The 16,045-nt window shown below is 51.4% G+C and overlaps 7 protein-coding genes across 7 annotated transcripts; 4 read left to right on the top strand and 3 right to left on the bottom strand.

Annotated features, from left to right (window-relative positions):
- Positions 1–1,646: 1,646 nt before the first annotated feature.
- On the top strand, positions 1,647–2,380 carry CCMA1212_006280 (Transmembrane domain-containing protein; the record flags this gene model as incomplete). Its single annotated transcript, XM_073703510.1, has 3 exons — positions 1,647–1,839; positions 1,928–2,113; positions 2,182–2,380. Exons 1-3 carry the CDS (start codon positions 1,670–1,672, stop codon positions 2,378–2,380), a joined length of 555 nt encoding a protein of 184 aa, XP_073558112.1. The 5' UTR covers positions 1,647–1,669.
- Positions 2,381–3,896: 1,516 nt separating this feature from the next.
- CCMA1212_006279 (Cytochrome b2) lies at positions 3,897–5,438 on the top strand (the record flags this gene model as incomplete). Its single annotated transcript, XM_073703509.1, has 7 exons — positions 3,897–4,213; positions 4,266–4,395; positions 4,466–4,540; positions 4,604–4,746; positions 4,806–4,830; positions 4,925–5,353; positions 5,406–5,438. 7 exons carry the CDS (start codon positions 3,897–3,899, stop codon positions 5,436–5,438), a joined length of 1,152 nt encoding a protein of 383 aa, XP_073557938.1.
- Positions 5,439–5,769: 331 nt separating this feature from the next.
- On the bottom strand, positions 5,770–6,114 carry CCMA1212_006278 (uncharacterized protein; the record flags this gene model as incomplete). The annotated part of the gene is made up of 1 exon (XM_073703508.1): positions 5,770–6,114. One exon carries the CDS (start codon positions 6,112–6,114, stop codon positions 5,770–5,772), a length of 345 nt encoding a protein of 114 aa, XP_073557939.1.
- Positions 6,115–8,250: 2,136 nt separating this feature from the next.
- Positions 8,251–10,101, bottom strand: CCMA1212_006277 (uncharacterized protein; the record flags this gene model as incomplete). Its single annotated transcript, XM_073703507.1, has 1 exon — positions 8,251–10,101. One exon carries the CDS (start codon positions 10,099–10,101, stop codon positions 8,251–8,253), a length of 1,851 nt encoding a protein of 616 aa, XP_073557936.1.
- Positions 10,102–10,763: 662 nt separating this feature from the next.
- On the top strand, positions 10,764–11,606 carry CCMA1212_006276 (uncharacterized protein; the record flags this gene model as incomplete). Its single annotated transcript, XM_073703506.1, has 1 exon — positions 10,764–11,606. One exon carries the CDS (start codon positions 10,764–10,766, stop codon positions 11,604–11,606), a length of 843 nt encoding a protein of 280 aa, XP_073557937.1.
- A 1,272-nt stretch (positions 11,607–12,878) lies between these two features.
- CCMA1212_006275 (uncharacterized protein) lies at positions 12,879–14,273 on the top strand (the record flags this gene model as incomplete). The annotated part of the gene is made up of 5 exons (XM_073703505.1): positions 12,879–13,419; positions 13,482–13,788; positions 13,850–14,059; positions 14,114–14,163; positions 14,218–14,273. 5 exons carry the CDS (start codon positions 12,879–12,881, stop codon positions 14,271–14,273), a joined length of 1,164 nt encoding a protein of 387 aa, XP_073557935.1.
- A 261-nt stretch (positions 14,274–14,534) lies between these two features.
- CCMA1212_006274 (uncharacterized protein) lies at positions 14,535–15,728 on the bottom strand (the record flags this gene model as incomplete). The annotated part of the gene is made up of 7 exons (XM_073703504.1): positions 14,535–14,569; positions 14,621–14,805; positions 14,866–14,881; positions 14,941–15,034; positions 15,095–15,225; positions 15,275–15,397; positions 15,464–15,728. 7 exons carry the CDS (start codon positions 15,726–15,728, stop codon positions 14,535–14,537), a joined length of 849 nt encoding a protein of 282 aa, XP_073557791.1.
- Positions 15,729–16,045: the final 317 nt, after the last annotated feature.

The raw sequence follows: 16,045 nt of genomic DNA, 5'->3' as shown, positions 1-16,045 counted from the left end.
GGGCAGAAGGATCAATCATAAACGTCGCGTCGGGTCCGGCGTTAACGGCGATCATGGACGCAATAGACACGAGCCGATGATCCAAATCTTTAAATGGCATTCTAGATAGTGCCCTATCCTCGGGATGCCAGCCGCGATGGATTCTTGCTACGTGTAAGCTGGATTGTGCATATTTCACCCCTGCAAGCTTCATTACAACCAAGTAGATGACGGCAGTTACAAAGGATATTCGCCGTTTTCCAAAAGTATGATCATTGGTCATTGCGTGGTTGCGATATCTTTCTAAGCAAATCCTTCGCAGGGGGCCGCGGCATCCGTTTACGGAGGCCTGGACGTCGGACATCCCCAAAGCGCGAGCCAACGTATTGGTAATGCTTCCAGAATAAACCAGGTGGCATGCCGTAAATCAAGCTGGGTCTACTACTCAGAGACCTTTACATGCCGTCACATATCTGCTTGTGCTTGTAAATGAACTTGAATGGACGGTTGTCGTGACAAATGCACGAACTAGGGCTCCTTGGAAGAAGGACATACAAAAGGGCCATCAACCAATCCCCGAGAGGCCTTCCAAGTATCGCAGGCAAATCCTTCGAGCCAAGACCTTTGACCGTGGGCTATATGATAGTTGGTAAACGCTAGAACGGAGGCTGGGCATCATTGCTCTTCACCATTTCTCCGATTGAAGGGGAAATTGATTTGACCGATACTATCAAGCCTGAGGAAGTGGCGATTTCCAAAGCCCTGGTTATGATTGAATCAGAACGCTATGCTCGTCCCGAATATGGTAGTCTCGGCGAACCTTCATTTCTATCTCCAAAACCGACCTAACCCACTCGATTGAAGCTCATGTCCTGGAGTGAACTCACCTTTATTGCCGTATGTGGAACGTGGGTAAAGAGCTCCCTGGTATTTGCCAGTCAACTATTCTGCGTCCAAGCCACAAAGGCACTTGCTATGCTACCCCTCAAAGCCAGCTCGTGATGTTCTATCGGAGAAGCTCTGCGTATAACATGTGCTCGTACGTGAGCTGCTCCAACCTCTTCAGCCCAGCCCAGCCGTCAAACTCTAACTCCAACATATCAGCCCATCAGCCACAGCCGACGTCCGCCACTTGGAGACTTCGTCCAATCAGTACAATTTCACCACAAGAAGCTGAAGCCATCTCTTATCAAACCGCATGATGAATCAACGTCACAGCTCATGAGCTGACGGGCCGGTCAACACATCTACTCGGCTATAGAAGGTATTCGCGGAAGCTGGCTAACCACTGTGATACGGCCCGGCTGATGATTCTCCGCTAGAGCCAGGCGTGACCATTCGAGGCGTTACGGAATGTGACTAGAACTGCACATCTAGTAGATCTCAGTTGGGCATCACGTCCCAGAGACGAGATAGTCTCCTAGGTTTCGGGGTCTATAGAGAGCCTCGGTCAGACGCCACTTTCTGAATCCGTGGCGGCGCCTCGCCGGCAGTGAACCACACGTCTGGGAGCGTGATGGGCTTCTCATTTGCGTTTCCCCTCATGCCGTGGTAACAGCTGAGTTTTGTCGCAATGTTAAAAGCAGCTATTGCCCCAGATGTAGGCCCTCCCCCCCCCTCCCCCCTTTGAGCAAATCAATGTAATAGAACTACGGATTTTTGACCAGACAGACAGCGCAAAACGCCAAACATGAACTACGACGACTTTCCGATTCGTTCGAGGATAATAGGGTCAGCGTCTCTAGCTAGAAGAAATGCTACAGATGTTCCATCCTCGCCAAGCACTAACCATGACTATGTTCCTATTATTGTCATGACCGTCATTGTGCTGACGATCATTGGTATCTTCTTTCTACTTGCGTACGGACACCGACCCCTGATCTATTTCCAATTCCCCCATCCTGCTCTAAGTGAACAAGTAGCTGACGTGAGCCCATGGCTGTGACAGGCAATACACAAAAGTGCTTGATCGGAAAAAGCCGCGAGAGGGCCAGGATGATCCAGAAAACGCCCAGAATGCAGGCCGAATGGAGAAACTCAACCAAAGAGTGCCAAATCAAAGCTACAGAAGCTGGAAATCTAGGAGGGAAAGCGCCAGCGGTGCAGTAAAAAAAGACACTACCTTTGTCGTATGGTGAGTATCTTTGCCGTCTATGGATATAATTGTTATATCAAGTTCGCTGACGAATGAACCCACGGCAGTGCGATATGCCTCGAAACGCTACGGGATGACGATCCGATCCGTTTGTTACAGTGCGACCATATCTTCCATTCTCTTTGTCTGGCCAAGTGGTTCTTGAAGAAACATGAGACGTGCCCGCTCTGTAAGGCATCGTTCATGCGTTCGCCAGATAAACCGAAAAGTCCTGTACAGATTCCAGAGAGAGCACATACCAGATGAACCAAAGCCATTGCACAGTTCATTACCGTCTATCCGTGCAATAAAGAAGGCTCTTCTCCAGTGAATCAGATGTGCGTAACAGATGGATCATATGTCCTAATAGACTGGAGGGGAAAATCGGTCATGTTCGGCAACAATTGCGGAAGACGACCAGGTAACGAATGCCGCAACCCTTGAACGCAGTATGCGTCCTCGTTACGATACGAAGCATTCATCGGAGGCGAGACAGATTGTTTCAAAGTAAGTCAGAAGCCATCAGACTCTCAGCAAGGGAGCACAGTCATTGATCGAGGTATAAGGCGCGTGGCTGCCAACGGTTCTATGGTAAGATTAACCGGCCTTCGGTGCGACAGACGCAAGCACAACCAATAGAGGACGAACAATGACGATGGCCAAATATGTGAAACAATGGCTTGATGGCTCGAAAATCCGGAGCAGAACCAACGGCCTTCAGCTCTTCGGCCCCGGGCCTTATCGCTATTGACACGGACCGCTGATGTCTCTGTGCCGAGTAATCTTCTTATATCACTATCTACTTCGGATCCTCGAACGGCATCAAATGCGCCTTTATCGCAGGCGGAAGACGAATTGGTCCCCCGAAGTCGTTTTAGGGATCCTCGAATGACGGCGAATAAAGTACGGAATGTGGGCAAATAGTATCACACAAAAAGAAGTTCACAAAGAAGTCGGTTAATTTCGACATGGCTTATACCCAGCTAGCTCCCCGGTCAAGTAAGCTTAACTTCCAAGCTTGTATTGGGCCTTGCGATGCCGATCCATCTCGGGAAGACAGAAGGGCATGGGCGCAGCCGTCACAGGTTGACCGGTGCTCATCTCCGCTCGTCGTATCATTCACACTCTAGCCTTACCAATCGGCACCTTGTCGGCAGGAACAGCGTTCTGGTCCCTTTCTCAAGGTGGTCTAAGTCGATTAAGTCTGCTTGCGTGATGATAAGCTTCGATATCAGGGTTGCATTGTCAATACTGAGCTTCCGTTTTGAGAGACAATCTGCAAAACTGTACCTTACAAATACTACAGTAATAGGATGCCTAAATGACTGGTGCACTCTCAAATCTCTCCCCAGTCTCTGCCCACAAACATTTGGTCAATCTATTGAAATATATGTTGTCTTTTACTGCATGTAACGGTCAGCCTTGAGACTGAGGGGAAGTACTTATGCTGATGCCCCCCCCCCCCCAGACGCATGGACTCTGCGGAGGGAGATGGTTGAAAAGCAAGCAGCGAAAGGCTGGTCCCTGCATGTCAACAGCTTGGCAGCCCGAGACAGTATCTTACATTGTACCTGTGCTTATTGAGAACAATGGCCGTTGGGTTCCCACATGGAACCCTATCCTTGCCCTCAGGGTGTCTTACCTTCTCCATTTGCCGTGAATCAGTGTCACAGCAACGCAACATGAACCGAGGGAAGCCAGATATAAACCCGAGTGACACCTCGCCCAAGCTACAGACTAGGAGCTCTTTCAGTCCCGTCTGCTACTGACAGAATACCCCATCATGCGGTACCACCTGTTTGCTGCCCTTCTTGCCTCCGAGGCTCTCGCCGCTCGGCCATTCTTGAACGAGCCTGACACTGGCATTGACGATGTACTTGCCGACCTCCCAAAGGGAACTCTTCCGAACATCTCGGATATCGTTGGCCTTCCCGACTTTGACTGGGCGGCTCGCCACTACCTCCCGGCGAAGAACTATACTTACTACCGGAATGGCGCTGCTGGAGAGTGGTCATACCGCAACAACCTGGAGGTCTTTCACCGATATCGACTGAGGCCCAGGGTCATGGTTGACATTACCAAGATTGAGAGCACCTTGCCGTTAGTCATAGCCCAAGAGACGACTTTTTGCTCGATATTAACGAGTGTTTAGAACAACCATCCTCGGCCACAACTTTTCTGTGCCCATCTTCATCAGCCCGTGCGCCCGGGGTACCTACGGTCACCCTGATGGAGAGCTCAATCTCGTAAAGGGAGCAGCTGCCGGCAACATCCTTTACATGGTGTGTTGATTCCATATAGCCCATGAAATCTTATCTGCTTGAGATGTGTTACTCTGACTTAGACAAATAGCCGGCGCTTTTCGCATCCTATACCATCGAGGAAATTGCCGCTGCCAAGGCCGAAGGCCAGGTCGTATTCCAGCAGGTAAGGATAAGCCAAATTCTTCCGCAGTAAGAGAATGAAAGACATTGACGTGGAGCACGGTAGCTATATGTTTCCTCAAACGATACAGAGACCCAGGACCTTTTGGATCGTTCTAAAAAGGCTGGTGCAAGCGCCATTGTTTTCACCGTCGACTCTGCGGCAGATGGGAACAGACATCGAGCTGCTCGTTATGGCGTCGGATCGGCGTGCGTGGAATTCAAAGATTATCGTGCCGTAGAAGGAAGCTTGCTGACAACGATGGCAGTGATTCCGAGTATACTTACATCACTGTAGGTCTGGATAGGGGCTCTTCCATCCCCTTTCGCAACCGTGATCCATATTGGGTTGCACTGGTTATTCATTACTGATTTGCCGTTCTTACAGTGGGATTATTACAAGAAAATCACCAGAATGACAGACCTGCCCGTCATTCTCAAGGGAATCATGACAGTGGAAGATGCAAAACTCGCTGTCAAGCACAAAGTGCCCGCCATCATTCTGTCAAACCACGGCGGCAGGCAAATCGACGGCAGCCCTTCGTCCCTCGAAGTCGCGCTCGAAATCCATCAAAGGGCTCCCGACGTCTTCAGGCACATTGAAGTCTACGCGGACGGCGGTGTTCGCTATGGTGCCGATGTCCTCAAGCTGCTGTCTCTGGGCGTCAAGGCCGTTGGCTTGGGCCGTCCGTTCATGTTTGCCAATGTCTTTGGTACCAAGGGCGTTGAGAAGGCTATTGATATCATCAAGCATGAGATTGCGATTGATGCTGCAAATCTTGGTGTTGGCGATCTGAAGAAGATTGATGCGAGCTATGTAAGTATCCCTGTGTTTCTATGGCAAAGGGTTATGCTGATGATGATCGAAGGTTCAATGGACTCCTAACAACTGGATGGGTTAAGTCAAAAGGCGGAATTAGCAAGAGGCTTTGGCGATGACTCCGACGAAAATTCTTATATCACTGCTAAGACAGACACGGCATAATAGTACATGAGAACATTGGGCACCTTTAGCTACGTGGTTGCATTGATACAAGCTTACCAAGTTTCACATTGCTAATCATTCATGTGCACACTCCTCAGACACGCAAACAGCATTGAATGAGTGTATTTGTCACTGAGCTACATGTTGCTTCTTTCTTGGCCACCGACTGCTCAGTACATAGCTCGCCCTTCCTGTCACCAATCATCTTCCCCCTTCACGCTGGCCAAGTTGTGAATCTTCGAATGATTCTATCCGCATCGAGCAGTTCCACTGCCACAGTCGCTTGCCACGCCATAATCACAGCACGACCCCGTAGGCGAGCACTCGTAGACATGGTTGTTGACGCGCTTGGCGGTGATGATGTAGCCGTCGCCGTTGGACCAGACGCAGTTGCCGCAGTACTGGCCTTGCTTGAGAGGGTGGAGGGTGCTGCATTTGCAGCCGTTGTACGTGCATGCTCGTTTGTCGAGTGGGAGAAGCTCAGAGCGTTCTTCGACTTGGGCGACGGCCTCAACGCGGGCCTCGATGTCGACGCCGGCAACGGCCGCTGAGGCCAAGGGGGCGAGAAGAGCGGCGACGAGGATGAAGCGCATTTTGGTGGATGAAGAGCTTTGTGGTGTTGTTGGAGTTGTTGATATACTGGCTCTTTGGTCAGGTTGCTGGTGGTTTGTCGATGCTGATGGTCTGAGAGCCAGGCCTTCACAGGGCCTTATATATCTCGAAGCCTCACTAATGGTGCCCCTTTGAGAAATCAATCCAGCTTCGATTATCGCCACAATCGTGAAGAGAGAATAGCCGCGACGACACATTGATCTATCCAGTGACCATGGCTACATATTCAGCTGAACCTGTATATGGTTTCCTGTTCAAGACGGCTGAGAATGAGTACCACTTTCCAGCAAGGAAATGAAGTGACGATGCTACTTCAAGTTCCATTCATCCTTACGGCTGAGACTGAGAACCGCTTACCGGCACGGACGAGAAGTCAAGATGCTACTTCACCAGCATCTAATTACACTTACATGGTGTTTTGGCGCGAATTCATACCTATTATTGCATACCCCGCTTACATAGGGTTACATTGCATCGGAGAGCTGAACTTGAAGAGATCTCGAAACATGGAATACTGTCGATTTGCAAGTTCTGATTGGCTGTATTGCCAATAATATTGCCAATAAGGACCACTCCTCCATGTTTGTATCTATGATGTAGCCAGTATTAGGCTTCGGCTCGTCGGGCGGGAGCTTGGGGGTAAGAGCCCCCGTTACTCAGTGAGAGCACAAGTCCTCTGAGCGGCTTCATATGTCGTTTTCTACTGTCTAGGAAGAATTCTTCAAAGAGTATGAAACTGTTGAACCTTCCTCGACCATTAGATAGCCAGATGCTGTTTCATCGCGGTAGAAGCTCAAAACTAGTATATACGCAGAAGTTGAGAACCACCACCGCGCTCATCCTCGCGATTGTGCCATTCCATCATCAACCTGTCTATCCTGCGATGGCACATCCTCGTTGGTCGTTAGTTTTTAGTTGACTCCCACAGAAATCTGTCATACTCTTGCCAAGGTTAATCCTTCAGACAATCAGGAACTGCCACGTCAAGGCCTCATGTGGAAGCGCCATCTTCTCGCTTTAACAACGTTGCATTTCTCCGATGATGATGTAGTAGTGCTTGAATATATGGCCAAGGCGTTGCTGTCAGCGAAGATGAGAAAGTCTTTCTCATATCCGTTACGTTTGTTTATTGCCTATGTTCGCTGCGATTTGCACGATGGTACATACCCCCATCTGAAGCCCCGATGTAGAAACGTATGTAATGAAAGCTGGAGGTTATCATTAACTTCGTCTTAGGTTAAAATGCCCGATCGGGATCCTTGCCTGCGAAAACGCCCTCAACCGCAACATGAGTGTAGGACTAGACGTTTAGGCAAAAGGAATATAACGAAACCTGAACACATCAGGGCTGCGGCATCCTGGCATAGAGAAACACTTGAATATCGTGATCAAAGTCAAATTCCGATCTTCAACTTCTTATATGAACTCCTCCATTTTCATTCAGGATTATAGCGTAGTATCAGGGTCTCAAACTCATCTAGATCCAGTAAAGGACATCTTTCCATCTAGAATACCGCCTTGGATAAAACATCTGCACGAAGGTGAATCAGCTTGACGGCCCGTCTCTCTGGTTCCTATGCGGGCAGGTGCTGCCACAAGTACGGTGATGAATATGCTTGAATTGAAAAGGCAGAATCGAAGACTCCCAGACATCTCTCACGAAGTTCTGCCGAATCTCATCGTCTTGCTCAGCTGTCCGCAATCAAGGAGAAGCATGTGCATTAATCATCTTGACAAGATTACGAAGGGAAAAACTGCAGAGTAGTGCTTGACTTGTTGTTACCTCTTGCCGGGCGTATCTGCATGATATCATACCCCAGCCAGCAATCTTCCAAGGTCATGTTCAGCGAAGCTTACAAATGCCAGATATCTAAAGTGGATTTTTCTTCTACAGTGTCATGCATGTGCAAGAGGGAACATCCGGTTGTTGAGGCCAAAGCTGTGTCTATTCGCTTCTCACGACGCAGGGCGGACATTGATCGGAACGCAATCCTCATCTTGCAGTGTTATGCATGATTTTTTTTTCTCTTCAAATTTGCAAAAATAGAAGTTACAAACTAGCCTGTTTACCATTGATATTTGTTTTTCATTTGCTCATGACGTCCGCATACTGAACCTCAAATCCCGTGGTTCTTCTCAACCACCAGCACGCAAGCGATATACGCCCTCAAGAAAATAGCACACGTCGCAATGACCCTCTGCCTCAACACCCAGTCAAAGGAAGGCATGATCTGATCAATGATGAAGAAAAGGAACAGGTTGGTGGTAATGTAAGTCTCAATCTTCTCACACCTCGAAATCGACTCGCCCAAATCATGAATCAGCTGCTGCGCCGAGAAGAGCTGCTGCTCCTCCTTGCTCATCCCCAGATCCGTCTTCTTCTCAAAGTCAATCGCGGGAAAGCTCTCCCTTATCAGCTGCGCGACCTTGTAAGCCTTGCGCTGGAGCACCGCCGGCTTCTGGACGTCGGCGACGGTGAAGTTGTAGCCCTCGACGGCGGGCAGCCACGCGGAGAGGATGGTGGCGATCTTGTCCTTGGACACTGTCCACACGCTCTTGCGGGCGGGCTTGCGGATCTCCTCATGGCCGTCCATGTAGATGATGAGGTCCAGCAGGCCGTGCTTGTCGTAGGCCATGGCGGCGGCGAGCTTCTCGATGAGGAGATCGCGGGGGATGGCGTCGCCGGCAAAGGAGAGGTAGTTGCTGCCCTCGAACTTGAGTTCCGTTGCGGACGGGGCGTGGAGGGTGATTTCTCTCCAGCGAGTGAGTCGCTCGCCAGAGAGCGTCAGGTTGGACGTGTCGACAAGGGTGGAGTGGTGGCTCTCGTCGAGAATGTCTCCAATCTTGGACTCGATGGCTGAAGCCGTGCCACGGACCAGGGAGTAGAACGTCTCTACCTGATTTCCGTCCTGGAAGCCTAGAAGAGCGTCCGCAATCGTCTCAGGCTGCTCGTTGGCCTTTGAGGTGAGGAGAGCTCCTGGGTGGTCTGACGCAAGATGGAAGGCAGCGATGACACAGCTGCGAGTGCTCCCGTTGTTATTGCGATAGCGGTGGTGAACCAGCGAACCTGCGTTGAACACCACAGTGACGGGCTGCTCTGGGTACTCTAGTTCTACAATCTTGGGAGAGTTCCCCGTGATGTTCTTCTGGAAGTCGAGGACGCTTTCAAGACTGTCGTCGGTGATGAACAGGCTGCTGTTCTCAGTGGACCAAGGCTGGGACCGCTCATCCACGTTGATGAGGCGGTTTCCCTTGTGCGTCCCGGGAAGGAATGTGAAGTTCTGGCCGGTGGGACCCTTGACTTGACCCTTTTCCCAGCCCAGGAGGATCTTGTACTCCTCTCGGAAGGGGGTGTTGTCAATGTGCAGCATGTTGTCCTGCGCATTGACGGAGATGGGCTGCGTGTCCTTGCCGCGGGCATCCGTTATTCTGATGGGACCGCCCATGACGTACGAAAGCAGGGCAACCAGCAGAGGGTGGATGATGGCATCGTTGAACTCTGAGTTGAGGAGGATGTCTGGGTGGTCGATGAGGTTGGCGAAGGAGTGCAAGAAGGCATGAGTCCCCGAGTCGCTCATGGTCTTGGTGAACTGCTCAATGAGCTGGAGGAACGCAGGAACGTCAATCAGCCCAGCAAAGACGGCACATCCATCTCGCTGAAGCAGCTCGACGAGCCTGATGAATCGAGCCTCCGTAGCAGCATCGGTCCAGCCCTTTCGCAGCTCCGCCAGCAGCCCCTTTCGGAACTGCTCTTTGGATACGGCGTCCGGGCCTCCTCTGAACTCGTTCGTATGGAGGTCAATGCCCGGGATAGTGGGCTGTGAGAGGATGGACTCGAGCAAGCTGGCTCGCTCCTCGTCTGTGGCCGTGATGGACAGACTGACGGGGAGGACATCCTCGATCTGGGCAGGGAGGATGTGCGAGCCTTGGCCCAGGGTGTTTTGCTCCTTCCTTGGCAAGACCTTCATGTTTGATATGAAAGCTCCAATTGATAACAAGTCGTATGATTTTTTATACTCAGTTCAGAAAGTAAACAACTGCCAGGTCGATCAATACACCATGTTGCGGTTGATGCAAGCGAGCTCTGAAAGACCGGGAACAGCAAATAAGCGCAAGCACAACCAAAACCAGGAATTTAATCCCACTATTTAGAGACGCTGTTCTCAATGAAAAGAACCCGAACTTGACCTTTGGCAACTTGATCTCGTGCCTGGTTGCCGAACTGAAACATGATCGCCGATGACCCGAATCCTGCTGACACCCTCTCCAAAGATTGTTCTCGTCAATTGTCACTTTACATGTGGGAGACGTCAATTTGCGTGCCACCCCTCAAGGCGGAATCTGTATGCATGCTGACAATGCTGACTGACGCACATCTGCCGGTCAACCTCGGTATGTATCGCTGACCTACCCCATACTCTGGACGATGGATGCATGCTTCTGTTTCCGAGCAATTCCAAAGCATGGAAACATGGAGATACCGATGCCTGTTGACAATTGATGCGCGGCTTAGCGTGAGGGCGAGCGTATCGCCCACGAGATGCGCTTCTTCCTCTAAGTGCCATCTTTGGGGCATCAACTCTCGCTCTTGGGACGCCGCTCATACGAAGAATCCAGTCGCTCATTCAGAATGAAGTTCCCAAAGCTATACTCGCGACTCAACCAGAGCGATTCGGAGAACCTCCCACCACGACTACCCGGTGAAGATGGCCAGCCACCGAAGAGGAAGTGGCGACATGAGAGCCGGGCCATGACGGGCGCATACGTCTTGCTCGCTGTTGTTGCCGCTGCGAGCTGCGCAGTCTTTGGATATGTCGTGGCCCGGCAGAACATTCTTCTTCGAGCGGCGATGGCCTCATCTCCGACCTGTTCTCACTCTCCAGCCCCATCTCCGGCTCCGGCTCCGGCTCCGGCTCCAGCTGCCGCTCATGAACACGAACATGATGATGGTCCAGTGCCAGCTCCAGCTTCGATTCCAGCCGTCACACCAAAGCCGCCGTCAATGTCTGAGCTGCACTGCGGCAACTCGTCCACAGAGGCCCGCGCCATGGGCTGCGTCTTCGACCTCCTGACCAACAACTGGATGCCCGAATACTGCGCAGACCCCATCACAGACGCCGAGTACCGCGAATGGGTCCTCGATCCCTCCCGCCAGCTCGGCGCCTGGGCCTTTTACCACGACGAGCAGGGACAGAAGCAGGTGGCCTCGGAAGAAGCCCTGTCCGATCTCGTGGGGAGCCACATCTACACGACGACGGAGAACCATCTGGCGCACTGCGCTTTTCTCGCTCGACGGATGCATCGACTGGTTACGGGGGATATTGCGGCCGTGGCGCATAATACGCTGGCACATACGCTGCATTGTACGAGGGCGATTCTCAAGGCGGTGGAGAGTAATGAGCCTTCGCTCAAGGCGCAGATTGGGTCGACGTTTGATGTGGGCATCGTGTCGTGTTTGGTGGAGGATAAATAGAGGGATAGATTGCGTCTGTATGCGTGCTCTCTATCTCCTGTTCTCAGCGTTGACAGCCACTTGCAACAACTCATGCTGTCGTGTATCTTGTAACTTGACTATGCCGTTCCTCGAAGCCTATGCTATCTAAAGTATCTAGATATCGTTATGATGGACAGAGGCTTTATTGATGAAATGTATCTCCTTTGTAGAAGTTCTTACTTCGCACTAAAATACCCTTTAGGTGGGTTTTCATTTAGCTCTATACTTGAGATTCTCCTTATAATCGTCCAAAAGTTCTCCGCGAAGTCTTCTTTACTATCCGGCTATGCTTCTATTTTGTGACGATATAGAGGATTGGGTGTTGGGTCATCAACGGTTTCGTTGTTTACCTATTTTCAAATAGTTGGAGATGTCAACCTAAGGTACCATTCGACACTAGTAGTGACAATGGACATACCTAGGCATGGCACACTTCAACTCGCGAAAACGCAAGACCGGATCCCCAGAGCCCACCAAGCGCTTTCAGGGTATCAAAAACAACAGACAGGGAAATAATCAACGCACAACGCCTTTGTTACGCGCACTTCCATGCCAGTGGTGTAGCGGTCCATAACGCCGCTTCAAAGTGCTCATGTTCTTGATTTTGTACATATGTTCATTCTGTTGTCTCGCCTGAGATCTGCCCACAACTAGGCAGCGGTTCAATTCAACTACTCCGTTGAGCACCCCAGCACGCAATTGGCTTAGTATTGCTTGCGTGTGTCCAGTTGAGAGGCGATCTGTATATCCTCACTTGAAATCAAGGAATGCCAAGGCGAGAGCGGGAACCATGACGTCTTGGTCTTGTCAGTACCGAGAGATGAGTCCCCAGAAAGATAAAAAGAAGCATCTTTCGAACCTGTTTTTAGCAACCCGATTGAGTAATCTCTCCTGCCAAAAGCACCAACTTCCAGTGACACTCATACAAAGCTAGTCCATTGAGCCAACAGGCTAGTTCCAACTCGGCTTAGTGCCTTCGCCAATATAACGCTTCTACCCGTCAGCCACACAAAAGACCCCGCGATTGCACCGCCGCTTTAAGCCAGGGCTGAGCCGCAGGTGAGCGATTTCGGCCGCCGCAGGGAAAAAATAAACCGCCGAGGCCTTGCCCACCTCACAAAACCCACCTCGACAAGAGTCACCCCGGTCTGATTCCCGACCTCATCACGGAAGCCAGCCAGCCTCGCCTCAGCCTCTCCTCTCCTCTCCTCCTCCCTCCACGATCAATTGACCTGAGCAGCATCCGTCACCATGCTCTCTGGCACCTCCGTGGCCCTGCGCGCCGGCGCTCGTCGAGCCGTCCGACGATCCGCCTCGATCCTCCCTGCCACAGGCCCGGCCCGATGCCTCGCCGGCCGACAGACCAGCTTCGCCATTGCCGGCATGAGCCAGCAGCGACGAGCCTACGCCGTCACGACGAACCCCAACCCTCCCCTCGGCAAGAAGAACGCGACAAACGAGACCCCGTCTCGAATTGGCCTGATAGGAGCCCGAGGCTACACTGGCCAGGCTCTCGTTGAACTCCTCAACGAGCACCCTTACATGGACCTTCGCCATGTGTCGTCTCGAGAGCTGGCTGGCCAGGAACTCAAGGGATACTCGAAGCGCAAGGTCATCTACGAAACACTGTCACCCGAGGATGTTGCCCGATTGGACAAGGACGGCGAGGTGGACTGCTGGATCATGGCTCTTCCCAACGGCGTTTGCCAGCCTTACGTCGAGGCCCTGGATCAGGGCAAGAGCAACAGCGTCATCGTCGATCTCTCCGCCGACTTTCGATTCAACGACAAGTGTAAGTCTCCTACACGGGGTTACGTCTCAGCGAGGTTGACTGCAGGACTGACCTGATGACAGGGACGTATGGCCTCCCGGAGCTGGTGAAGCGTTCCAAGATTGCGCAGTCACGACGCATCTCCAACCCCGGATGCTACGCGACCGGTGCTCAGATTGGCCTCAGCGGAGCCCTCGACTTGATTGAGGGGATGCCCACGATCTTCGGTGTCTCAGGCTACTCTGGAGCAGGATCCAAGCCCAATGCGAGGAACAATGTGGAAGTGCTCAAGAATGCCATAATCCCTTACTCCTTGACGTCGCACGTCCACGAGCGTGAGATCTCTCATCAGCTGAACCACGAGGTTGCCTTTGTGCCGCACGTCGCTGGGTAAGTCGAGGCTCACGGCGGACTAGGGGAGTGTGATTTGACAAACTAACGGATCGAACAGATGGTTCAGGGGCATCACCTTGACGCTGAACATCCCCCTTCGAAAGGAGGTGACTTCACGAGATATCCGCCAGATCTACCAGGACCGCTACGCGGGGGAGAAGCTCATCAAGGTAGTGGGTGAGCCGCCCCTGGTGAGCTCGATTATGGGACGCCACGGTGTCGAGATTGGTGGCTTCGCCGTCGACAGCACTGGAAAGCGCGTGGTTGTGTAAGTCAATGATGATGACCCCTGATGGATCTAACCATACTAATTTGCACCCAGTATCGTCACCATCGACAACCTCGCCAAGGGTGCTTCCACCCAGTGCTTGCGTGAGTAGTCTCCTTCTTTGTAAATGTCACTGCGTTGCTAACGTGAATCTACAGAAAACATGAACCTCGCCCTCGGCTATGCAGAGTACGAGGGAATTCCCGTCATGTGAGGGCGTTGACTAGAGCTGGGCCGGATGATCTGTTCTAGATGGGAGTTGTTTCGGACGTTGGTTTGCTATCAAAGGCCTTATACCAGGTAGACCTCAAAAATGTATCTGTCACAACTGCATGTACAAGAAAGCAAGGTTAGATTTTAATCAATTTTTTTTGGTTCTTAGATCTAGTTATTTATCTTCATAGTGGATCGTTGACTGATATAGCCGCTCAATTTCAGTCAATGTGAACTGTCCCAACTACCAACGCCGACTCAATTAAACCGGGTTCGTCTCCCAGGTCGGTACCTCTCCTGCAAAAATGATTAGCGAGATGCATGACCAAAGGAGCCGGAACTACATACCATTGAAAGGGTTGCGAAGAAGGCCAAAGGGATAGATTGTGTGCTGCTCCAGGAACTTTGTAAGTTTGTTCGTGTTGGCGCAGACATGAGGAGTGTGGTGGATGTTGACGGGATCGTGCTCGCCCTCGCGCCACTCAAACGTCATGAGGGCCATGTCGGCGTGGCAGAGCTCGGATTGACGGAGACTATTGACAATTAGCAGGATGTCTTTTTGCAAAGAACGTTGTTGGGTCGTAGAAGCATACATGTCGATGCAGTGGTCTAAGAGTGCGGTTAGCATATTGTTCCATGACCCGGATCTTGTGGACTTGGAAACTCACCAATGTGTGTGGGGATAGGAGAGTTGGGTCCCGGCTTGTACTTTTCGGCAATCTTGGGGTAGGCATCCGGAAGCATGTATTGCCGAATAGTTCTCTGTGGCCAGAGTCAGATTCTGGGTTCCTTGAACTCCATGATAAGTTCGGTATAACTCACCAGACAGTGGATGTTGTGCAAGAAGCTAAAGGTTCCCATGATGCCTCCCTCCTCATCACCCCACTCGGTCAGGATGCTGGTAGGAGTGCTGGCGTTTCGCCAGCCAGGCTTGGGAATACGCAGAGTAAAGTCTGCTTCGGTGTTAGAGCATACTTCGCGAGAAAGGGGTGAGTAACTGACTCTGCAGAATCTCGGACCAAGCATCGTCCAGCTCTGGACGAGGCACTCCACGGAACTGGCCGTGGTTTGTAAACTGATCATCGTACACCTGCAATTCCCAATCGATCACACCGTCTATCCATTCTGTTTTTTTCACATTCAATAGTCAGTAAATTTGTGTGGCTAAAGGTTGGAGAAGTCGAATCTCACCCTGATGCGGTAAGTCAGGAAACTCATTCTCTCGGTGAGTGACCGTAACAGTCTTTGTCACGCCCATCATGAGGAGCGCTCCAATATTGAGCAGAAGGATAAACGAGTTGACGGCCAAAAAGACCCAGTTCCGCTTCTGCTGCGACAAGTTCCTCTTGCGCGTCTTCTCGTTGCTCATCAGGTACTGCGTGTCCAGCTCGTAATCGCCCAGCGTCGACGTCGATGACCGCTCGGGGCTTTCTGGAAGAGGCTCTTTGGATGACATTGTGTGATGATGCTCGGACAATGACTTGAGAAAAACAACAATGATGGGACCGGACAACAAGTTTGGCATGCCAGGTCAAAGGCAGTTTGGGCGAGTAAAGTCAAGGCAGTCTGGCTATTAATCGAAGAGAGGCTAGTCAATGACTTACACTTATCGAGCCGGGAATCCGCCAAACAAGCCGACTCCATAGCAATCGTGATTCCCTCGGACGAGTTCACCATCTAGCCCAGGCCGTTGAAATCCCACAGTTTGAAACAATTCCTTAGATCTGACGTGTACCATGTCCTTCCATGCAAGCTGACCGCGCGCAAGGGTGA

This window comes from Trichoderma ghanense (assembly GCF_004382785.1).
Source record: "Trichoderma ghanense strain CCMA-1212 chromosome Unknown scaffold_7, whole genome shotgun sequence".
Classification (NCBI taxonomy): domain Eukaryota; kingdom Fungi; phylum Ascomycota; class Sordariomycetes; order Hypocreales; family Hypocreaceae; genus Trichoderma; species Trichoderma ghanense.
This window is presented reverse-complemented; position numbering and strand designations above follow the sequence as displayed.